General features: G+C 48.4%; 1 protein-coding gene across 1 annotated transcript in view; it reads right to left on the reverse strand.

Moving 5' to 3' along the window:
* The window catches only part of MAOA (monoamine oxidase A), a 68,049-nt gene that overhangs the window by 10,150 nt on the left and 46,714 nt on the right, over positions 1-11,185 (reverse strand). Inside the window, exons 6-10 of the mRNA XM_077768528.1 lie at positions 7,534-7,675; positions 6,708-6,857; positions 6,253-6,412; positions 4,146-4,242; positions 981-1,034 (exon numbers count right to left, since the gene is read on the reverse strand). Of these exons, the coding sequence (XP_077624654.1) occupies positions 981-1,034; positions 4,146-4,242; positions 6,253-6,412; positions 6,708-6,857; positions 7,534-7,675 (603 nt within the window). The remainder of the gene's footprint in view (positions 1-980; positions 1,035-4,145; positions 4,243-6,252; positions 6,413-6,707; positions 6,858-7,533; positions 7,676-11,185) is intronic.

Here is an 11,185-nt window from a genome sequence, read left to right on the forward strand (position 1 = left end):
CTCAGTGTAGAGTAATGAAAAAAAAAAAAAAGCATGTGTTAGATGCTATTCCTGACACTGTAGCAAGCTAGCTGTGGAGACTCGGACAAGCCATTCCCTGTCACTGGATCCCAGGTTCTTCCTCTTTTGACTTAGTAGGTGGACAGTGTCCTTCCTGAAATGAAATCTCACGGTGGTTCAAATAAACACCTTCGGGTGCAAATGTGGGAACTTCTGCTGCTTAATTTGTTTTAATTAAATGCAGAGGGAAGCGTACGTGTGTCCAAACTGGTCCTCTAACAAAGAATTGGGGGCTACCCTTGAGAAGGGAATATCCGAAATTCCCAGAGGCATCCCCCCGGACAGCCAAATGATGGTTTCCAGGGAGGAGTTCCTGATAAGATTTTATTTGACCACAGGAAAGGATTCCAAGGCAAAACGAAGCAAATACAACAAGGCAGAAAGAGAAAGGGAGAAAGAAAAAAAAAGTCATTGTCCTGAAATGATTGTGTTATACCAGGAAGCTATACCAGGGGACATCAGAGCTGTGTGCTGGACAATCAAAGGGAGACCTATGCGCACAAGGTGCAGCACGTTGAAACATACCTATGCATTTGCCTTTTAGATCAAGTACACGCCCCCATCCGGGAACCTTGTCAAAGGGCTAAGGGTCTCCCAAGGCGATCAGGATTCAGCCTCTTAAGCTGTTTGCACGGCTGATGTTTCCTATCGTTTTTCTCCATCTCTCCCCGCCAGGGAAACCCTCCTTCCCCACCACTGTAAAATCAACACAAATATGTAAAACTAAAGTAAGACACGGGTATGGGCCAGCCCTGAGTCGAGGGGCCTGTGACCAAAAGGCTACAACAAGGTTGATTCGTTGGGATTTTGGGAATAGTCGTGGACTGTGGGGTTTTTCATGATGCCGTTAGGCTGCTATTAGCGCCACAAGCGCAATACAAAGACGACCTTTCATGTAGGTTTCAAATGTCAGTTCTTACCTGATTTCTTTATGGAGCTTGGCAAGTCGCTCTGCTTTTCGGGCAAGTATGAAGCTGGGGAGAGAGGTTACATTTGAACGGTTAGGTGACAGAAGAGGTGCCTTTTCTTCTTACAGTGTTCTTGCCTCCCCCTATTACAGCAAATGCCACGCTGCCTTCGGGCGGCCCGTGTCCAAAATCCCTCTAGGCTGTGGGCTCCTAAAGAACTGGTTACCTCCTACTCAGTATTTTACCCCCAAAGTTCAGCACAGTCCTGGGCATATAGTTGGACCTCAAACGTTAGCTGAATTCATGTTGCGTTAAATGATACCTTGGGAATGACTGTTAACCTTCTGCCAAACACTTGATAAAAGCCAGAAAAACATGGGGTGCCTGGGTGGCTCAGTCAGTTGGGCGTCTGACTCTTGAGTTCGGCTCAGGTCATGATCTCACAGTTTTGTGAGTTTGAGCCCTGTGCCGGACTCTGCGCTCTCTCTGAGATACTCCCTCTCTCTCTGTCCCTCCCCTGCTCGTGCTCTGTCTCTCTCAAAATAAATAAGCTTAAAAAAATATTTTAAGAGCCCAAATGTCTATCGACTGACAAATGAATAAAGATGTTGTTTATATATACAATGGAATACTACTGGCAAGGAGCAAGAATGAAATCCTGCCATTTGCAACAACATGGATGGAACGAGAGGTTATTATGCTAAGTGAAATAAGTCAGAGAAAGACAGATACATGTTTTCACTCATATGAGTGAAATTTGAGAAACTTAACAGAAGACCATGGGGGAAGGGAAGGGAAAAAAATAGTTTCATACAGAGAAGGAGGCAAACCATAAGCGACTCTTAAATACAGAGAACAAACTGAGGGTTGAAGGGGGGGCAGGGGGGCAGGGAAAATGGGTGATGGGCAGTGAGGAGGGCACTCGGTGGGATGAGCACTGGGTGTTGTATGGAAGCGATGAATCACGGGAATCTTCCCCCCGAGGCCAAGAGCACACTGTATACACTATGTTAGCCAAGTTGACAATAAATTATATTAAAAAAAATTTTTTTTTAAAGCTGGAAAAGCATATCTAAGTAAACAGCTGTAGTGAATGCGGCGGCGGGCGACCCAGATCCCCCTTCAGGATCAAGCCCTCATTACCCTCAGCTTAGCAGTGACCCCGAGCGCACACCTCAACGGACCCCCTCTACCCAAATCTCCATCTCCAAGTTGGCTTCTGGGAAACTGGCCAAGCACAGCCTCCAAATTCAGTCACTCAGTAAAACCCAGTTATAATTTATCTGTAACGCTGATACTGAGTATCACTGGGGTATTCAGTCATTTATACAGTCCTAATTTTGCTTGATTTACCATGGTTGCATCATGGCTTGCTAGTAATGATTCTGGTTAAATTTTACGTTTATGCCAGAATCCACCATTTTAGGCTTACAGAGGATTTCAGTGAAAACCCCCAGTATCTGACGAAACATTAAACGATTTATCTGAAAACGCTTTTTAGATCTTGGGTGCTTCTCACAGTTACTTTTTTAAATTTTTTCTAACCTTTATTTATTTTTGAGAGACTGAGAAAGACAAAGCATGAGCAGGGGAGGGCCAGAGAGAGAGGGAGACACCGACTCCGAAGCAGGCTCCAGGCTCTGAGCCGTCAGCACAGAGCCCGACGCGGGGGCTCGAACTCATGAACCATGAGATCATGACCTGAGCCGATGTCAGACGCTCAACCGACTGAGCCACCCAGGTGCCCCTTACAGTTCCTTTTCTACCGGACGGTTAGTGTGGGTCATTCCTGTCAAATCTCGAATCGAGAATGAAATAACCCCTTTGATCTCATTCTAACCATGGACAACTATTCTTTAACTTTCTTTGTTGTTTTATTGAGGAAGTGAAACATGCCGGCTTTGGGCTGGGGAAACTTCACAGCTCTGAAGTACAAGGTCCTTTCTAGTGTCCAAAAGGTACTAGCTATCACAAACCCAGGGCTGGGCAATTACCACCCCTATCATTAAGGCTTTCATTGCCCAGAGCAAAGAGCAGGATGCAGGCAATAAACGTGGGTGTCCAGATACAGCAGATTAGAATATCCCTTTTTAGGAACTGCCTCAGTGGCCCATTCCCACCTGGAAAACTGCTCCCACACGTGTTTTTGGTAATAAAGCTGAGGAAAGTCCAGAAAGGCAGAGGCCACAGTAATCTAACTCCCAGGGCAAGAGGAACATTAATGTCCTTCCATCCGCAGTTGGATTGGGCTTGACTGACAGTCTCCCCAAACGTCCACCTCAACCTTCTGGTTTCCTCTGGCGTATAGAAGGTGGTGGCAAACTGCTCACATAATCTGGACCCCTTCTTGCCCAGCAGGGTTAAAGACGGAGGGGATGTGTTCCTGTGATGAGGACCCGCCCTTCGCCCTTCGCAGGGAGGCCAGTGCTATTTCTGATATCTTCCAGCCGGAGAAGTGGTTGCGAAATATCTTGTGGGCAGCCCAGGAGTGCAGCGTGCGAGTCCTGGGTCACGGGTCTGTGCCTCTCGGTTTGGTAATTTCCCTTCCATGATGCAACATGCGTGAGCTCAACTGTCCCCCGGGGGAAAGGGAAAACCGCAGTGTCTCTGAAAGTCGCTTGGTTGTTACAGAAGCCATGCCCTTTGGGTGTCATGTGGTAGAAACAACAGCCCTTTTATTTGCGTCGCTTTGAGGAAGGCGACGCTCCTTAGCAACTCCTCTGGGACAGCGCCGCTTCCTTCTCTGGACCCCTAGTCCCCAAACGGCCAAAGCAGCTTTTGGAGGGGGAGGGCCGGGCGGCGATGGAAAGAGAAGGGGAGAGGCTCCCCTCCTCCAGACACAGAACCAAACCCTAAACCATCCCCAGTCAAGGACAGCCTAATGGGAAGAGTGTCATCCACTCCACGCCTGGCTCGGTTTCAAACACCACTTCCTCATGGGCTCTCTGTCTCTGTCTATACCAGGGTAATAATGAACATATTCAATAGATGCTATGCAGTGATGCTTGGGTTGAAGACAAGGCTAAAGCCTTCCCAGTGTTCTTATGGCACATACAAAATGCTACTCTAATACATTAATACGTGGACCAGGATACGTTTCTGTAGGGTTATTTACGACTGCTTGCACTCGATTCCATAGGCTCTGCCAGCATCCACACCATGTGGGCTCCGACTTACCCCATGATGGCGGGCAGCGATCCATCTGGCTTGGTGTCATCCAGGGTTATTGAGATTGGGGCCTCCTCATCTTCAATGATCATACAGCCGCAGTAATCTTAAAGAGAAAATCAATCGGAGACTGAAATTGACCTCATCAGAGATTTAGGGGGAAAACTATATATACATATACATACACACACACACACACACACACAAGCACACACATATATGTATAAAAACTATTTTGCCGGGGCGCCTGGGTGGCTCAGTCAAGTTGAGCGTCTGACTTTGGCTTAGGTCATGATCTCATGGTTCGTGAGGTCGAGCTCTGCGTCAGGCTCTCTGTTGTCAGGGCAGAGCCCACATCGGATCCCGTCTCCCTCTCTCTCTGCCCCTACCCCACTTGTACACACTCTCGCTTTCTCTCTCAGAAATAAAATAAAAATAGGGGCGCCTGAGTAGCACTCAGTCAGTTGAGTCCGACTTCGGCTCAGGTCACGATCTCATGGCTTGTGGGTTCAAGCCCCGCATGGGGCTCTGTGCTGACAGCACAGAGCCTGGAACCTGCTTCGGATTCTGTGTTTCCCTCTCTGCCCCACTCACACTCTGTCTGTGTCTCTCTCTCAAAAAAAAATAATAAAGAAAAACTTTTTTAATAAAATAAAATTAAAATAAAGCAACAACAAAAAAACCTTCATGGAGGTGCCTGTATGGCTCAGTTGGTTAAGCATCTGACTCCCGCTCAGGTCACGATCTCATGGTTCGTGAGTTCGAGTCCTGCATCAGGTGAGCTAGAGCCCCACTCAAGGTAAAATGCGAGCCCTGCTTTGGGTGAGTCCCACATGGGGTGAGCCCCACTTCTCTTTATCATCTATTTCCCTCCCTCTCTCTCTCTGACCCTCATGGAATTCTGTCTCTCTCTCTCTCTCTCTGCCCCTCGTTCACTAGTGCCCTTTCTCTCAAAAGAAGAAAAATAAATAAGATTAAACAAAACAAAACAGAAAACAATGTTGCGAAGAGGAAGGCAAATCGCAAACAATAGTCTTTGCCTCAACCCTGGAAGATATTTCCTGTTAAATTCACACACTAACTATACAAGGATGTCGGTGGCACCAGACACATGGAAAATGACACCTCCACGACCTTTCCATAAAGGTCACGTATGACCAACGCGTGGCTCACCTTGTACTGTGGGCCTGGAACCCTGGACCACATGGGATAAGAGGTGCGTGCGTTAGACGCAATCACCCCCGTGAGCCCATGGAAGAAGCTGGCGGAAGGAATTCTTTGAGTGTGAGCAGGTTTGCCAACGACAGCCACCACACCCACCCAAGGCCCTGTCTCATCTCATTCTCGAAACATCCTGATAATAGGCCTCCTTGTCGCCATTCTACACCAAGACACTGGCGCTGAGAGGTAGCGTCACACCGAGGCCACGCAGCTAATAAGCAAGGGAAGCCCAGGACCGCATGACTTCAAAGCAGCGGTCTCCCCAACAGTACCCCTTCGTGTCACTCTGCTCCTGAAGAGTCAGTGGCGGGACACAAGGCAGGAACCGGGACCCCACAACTGGTGAGATCTCTTCCTTTCCTGGCATTGACAGCAAGTGGTGCTGAGGCCATTTGGTGTTGCCAGAGTCTACGAAGAGATGGACAGCCTGAGATTTCTGATCCTTTATTCTACCCATTTAAAAACACTTACCTTTTTTTTAAATGTTTATTTATTTTGAGAGAGAGAGAGAGAGAGAGAAAGCCAGAGGGGGAGGCGCAGAGAGAGAGAATCCCAAGCAGGCTCCATGCCAGAGCTCAATGGGGGGATTCGATCCCATGAACCTGAGATCATGACCTGAGTCTAAATCAAAAGTCAGACGCTTAACTGACTCAGCCACCCAGGCGTCTGTGTTTTAGATTTTTTTTAGAAAGACAGAGTGCAAGCAGGCGAGGGGGGCAGGGAGGGAGAGAGAGAAGCCCAAGCAGGCTCTATGCTCAGCGCAGAGCCCGCTGCGGGGCTGGATCCCATGATCCTGGGATCGTGACGGTGAGCTGAAATCAAGCTCGGCTGGGCGTCCGACTGAGCCGCTCAGGCGTCCCAAACACATTTGAAACATGAGTTAAGTTCCACCTACCCTTCTTCTTCCAAAATGCCTCCTTGTAATACATCATGCACTTAATGATAGCCCCCATCGGAAGACGCTGAATTAACTGGTTTCTCTCGGATGGAAGCTCTGGTTTGAAGTGTATCTTGGCTGTTAGTGTTGGAGGGATGGCGCTAATTACGTACCTGCACTAAAACACAAAGACACAACATTCCACCTCAGACGCGTGAGTCTCGGTCTTCACAGAAGGTGGGAAACCTCATAACCACCTTCTCGAATGACCCTAACAGTTACCACATATAACATGAGGCCACTGTGAGGCAACACAACAGAATGAGGCATGTCAACTAAAAATGGTCATTGGGAAGACTGAGGTAGAAATGTGCCAACGGATTACACCACTGCCTGGGCCGCATTTGGTTAGAAGCTGCAGAGCACACGAGGCCTATTTTGGTCTAGACTCCTTTTTGGCTAGGCTGAGTTACCTCATATACTTCATGATTCAAGGTCTCTATGAGGATGCTGTCATCTGACTGGTCAACATAGGTGACAGGATGCTTCAGCTTCACCCTGTCCCCGAGGCGTTCCATTATCCGTTCACTCACTTGACCAGATCCGCCTACAAACTTCCGTTCCTAGAGGAGAAGGCAGGCAATGAGGATATAAATATAAAATACCAGGCACGAAAGCTCAGAAAGTAAAATACAGGTCAAAAGGAGCAATGTGGAATTTCTAAGTATAAAGACACTGAAGAGACGCCAGTGTCGTGCATTTGCTGGCGCTAAGGGGCAAATGGGCAATAACTCTTGGGGCTAACTGGAAAAGTTGGGAACAACGTGGAAAGTTCCAGAGATCTCCTGAGGAGAGGAACCATTCACTTCGTGGAGAAAGACTCTACACCTTGCCCTACAGTACAGAGCACGTCTGGAACAGAGAGGACTTGAAGCATGATCGTTTTACCCGTTCTAGGATTTTTTTGGAAAATCAGTTGATTTTAGGAACTTGGTTCCTCCTACATAGACTAATTTTCCCTACCTTCAAAAAAAAAACAAACAGAAATAAAGCAAGGGACTGAATTCCCAAAACGGAATTCATTCAAAACGGAACATTCTTTAGCTGTGAACTCATCTTCAGGAACACCAAGAGGAAATAAGAACTTTTGCTTCCGGACAAGTTGCCTTGAAACCATTTCCGAAATTCAGGTTTCAAAGTCCCTCATGGTTCAGAACGTGGAAGCAGTTAGAAAGACGCTACCCCAGGTGAGGGTGGAATCACAAAGGAAGTTGGTGGGTGGGAACGGCCACCCCGTACCTGGCCCCCGTTGGTAACCGAGAATATCCGAGTGGTGCCTCCACACTGCTTCACATACCACAGGAACCACAGCGCCGACACCTCGTGGGGTTCAGAGGTCACATTGATGTTCACAAAGAGATATGCAAACTGCCTAGCAGTCCTGGTCACATAACAAGAGGAGCAGTCAAGTGTAAATACATACACGCTTCACAGGATATAGCATCTTTTTAAGCCACAATTCAGAAAGCATTTGTATTGCTTTGGGGGGGGGCGGGGGGAAACTCTCACGGGCTCAGTCTCTAAAGGAATGCATGTTTTTAACTCTTGATGGAAATAAACGTTTCCTTTGCTTTAGGGAATTACGGGTCAGCTCCAAATATATGCATTCTGGAACAGTGTAGAAGGTCAATACTCTTGAGACGGATCATTAAGGATGTAATTCTCATTTGTTTGAACAAATATTCTCTCTTCTCCGCCTCCACTGCTCCCACTCTGGTCCAGGCCACCAACATCCCTCACCTGGGTTACGACAGCGGTACCTTCTCCTGAATCCCTCTACCTGGTTTATGAGTACACCCCCTTTCGATCCTTTGCTACAGTAGAGCCAATGAGCTCTTTTGACAAAGCAAAAACACATGCGCCATAAAACCCTTCAATGGCATTCCTGGTAAACGGCAGAAATCGTGAATGGGGCCACGATACCTTGCACCATCAGCCTCTCAATGAGCTCTCTGACCTCTTAATCACATCACTTGGTCACTACGTCCTCACAGTCCAGGCATACTGTCATTTCACTGCAAAAATATGTCAATCTCCCCATCTCAGGGCCTTCAAGAACGGTTTCCTGCTCTCTACTTGGAAAATGGCATTTCCCACACCATTCACCCTTCATGTCTCCCACCATTCACAACGGCTCACTCCCGGAGGATACCGTCCATCACGCCATTCATCGTTCCGGTCTCCCCAACCACAGCGGCTCCCTCCCAGAAGATCTCATTCATCACGCCATCCATTCTTCTGGTCTCTTCCCCTAACAAATTCACTCTTTGTAGCTCTCTTAAACCTTGCTCATTCCTGTGATACCATCCCCTAACATCACTCCCTGATACTGTCTACACCCATCCGGCGCACCTCATTCCGGGAAGTTACTTAAGTGGTATATCATTCACCCTTCCTGTCTCCTCCTACAGCAACGGTGGCTCGTTCCTACAAGGTACCATCCCCTCATACCATCCACTTGTCCTGTCTCCTCCATCCACTATGGCTCATTCCTCGAAGATCGCATGTTCCAACATCCCTGTTCCAGTCTCCCATCCACAGACACTGTAGCTAACTGCCAGAAAATACCATTCCTTACACCACGTATCCATCCTGTGCACACCCCACCCCCCTCACCTGAGTCACTATGGTTCCTTCTTGGAAGATACCATCATGCAATGGGCCATCCACCCTTCCTATCGCCCAACATTGACTATGGTTCATTGCTGGAAAATACCATCCCCCCAGACCACATATCCTTACTGTCTCTCCCTCCACTCAATGCCCTGCAGTTCATTCCCGAAGACAGTATCTTCCCACACCATCCACCTTTCCCCATCTACTCCCATCCATGTACCTCGTTTCTGAAAGACACCTTCCCAACACACCAACCAAGCCTCCAGTCTCCTCCCATTCTACTCTGGCTCATTCCTGGAGCATACCAACTTCCATCCAACTCTCTTGTCTCCCCCATCCGCAGTGACTCACTCCTAGAAGTTACGACTTCACCACACCATCCACCCTTACTGTCTCCACCCACCATCTGTGCTTTACTCCTGGAAATCCCACAACTACGTCGTCCACCTTTCCCCATCTATCCCCATCCGCGTGGCTCGCACCTGGAAGATACCATCCTCCCAAGCCATCCAAAGCTCCATCTCCTCCCACACACTGAAGCTCATCCCTAGAAGATACCATCTCTTTACATCATCCACCTTTCCTGCTTCCCACCGTCCAATGTGGCTGATTGATGGAAGATATCATAGTGTCACACATTTTACTCTTTCTGTGACCCTCAACAACCGGGACATTCATGAAAAACACCATCCACTTTCTGTCTCCTGCCATCCATCTATGGTTTATTTCTGGAACATTACCACCCCACACGTTCCATCCTTCCGGTCTCCAGCCAGTTGCTGCAGCTCATTCCTGGATGATACCATCTCCTCACACCATCCTCTCTTTCTGCCTCCTCAATGTGCTGCGGCTCACTCCTAGAAGATACCATTCACCCCCACATCATCTACCCTTCCTGCTTACCTCCATGGATTACAGGTCATTGCTGGAAGGTACCATCCCACCAATCATCAGTATTTACTGTCTTCCCTCTTACACTGTGGCTCAGTCCTTAAAAATACCATCTCCCTACACCATCCACTCTTCTCCCTTCCTCCATCCACTGTGGCTCGTTCCTGGAAGATACCATCCCCCTCATCATTCAACTACTCTTTCCAGAAAGTCAGCTCACTGCCACATCACCTTTCCTCCCTCCCCCTTCGCCACCTTACCCTCACCACCCCTAATCCCTGTGATTCTATCCTCAAAGATACAATTCCCCACCAGCCTCTCAGCCTTTCTGTCTCCCCTAAACACTGTGGCTCAATACTGGAAGCTACCATCTCCTCACTGTATCTACTCCTCTGTTTCTCCATCAGTTGGTGCATTCCTGGAAGACACCACATCCCCTACACCATCCAGCCTTCCTGTCTCGCCCATCCACTGTCGTTCATTCTGGGAAAATACCATGCAGTCAACAACTCCTCCTGTCTTTTCTCTTTCCATAGGACATTTCTGGAAGCCTGCCCCCAACACATGCACACACGCCATCCATCCTTCCTGTCTCCCATCATCCCTGTGGCTCAATCCTCGATGATACCATCCTCTCACACCATCCACTCTATCTCCCCCTATTCACCATAGCTCTTCCTGGAAGATGACGTGCTCCAACAACATCCACTCTTTCAGTCTCCCACAGTCACTGTAACTCATTCCTGCAAGATACAACCCCCTGCCCCACTTATCCTTCCCATCAGCCCCCACCCCAGTTACTGTGGTTGCTTCCTGGAATATACCATTCCCCCACTGATCAGCCACCATTCCTGTCTCCCACTTCTGCCGCACCCCATCTACTAGGCCCCATTCCTGGAGCATAACATCATCTGTCTTTCATACTCCCCCTCATCCACTGTGGCTCATTCCTTGAATATACCACATTCCTACGCCATCTATTCTCCCTGTTTCTTCCCACTCACCATGACTCACTCATGGAACATACCATCCTCCCACACCATCCATCTACCCTGTCTCGCCCATCCATAGTGGCTCATTCCTAGAAGACACCATCCTACCACACCATCCCAGCCTCCTGTCTCCTGCCATCCACTACGGTTTATTCCTGAATATACCACCAACACCATCCATCCTTCCTCATTCCAGAACATTCCACCTCCTCCCAAACCCCCACCTCTCCTGCCTTCCACCATCTCCTCTCCATGGATTAAGCTTGCTCATGGAAGATCCTATGCCACCAAGCATCCATTCTTGTCTTCCCCGGTCCACTGTGTCTCACACCTGAAAGATACCACCCCTCACACGTTTCATTCTTACTCTTTCTCCCACCAATTGAGTGATT

This window comes from Crocuta crocuta, unplaced genomic scaffold (genome assembly GCF_008692635.1).
Source record: "Crocuta crocuta isolate KB4526 unplaced genomic scaffold, BGI_CrCroc_1.0 scaffold467, whole genome shotgun sequence".
Lineage (NCBI taxonomy): Eukaryota > Metazoa > Chordata > Mammalia > Carnivora > Hyaenidae > Crocuta > Crocuta crocuta.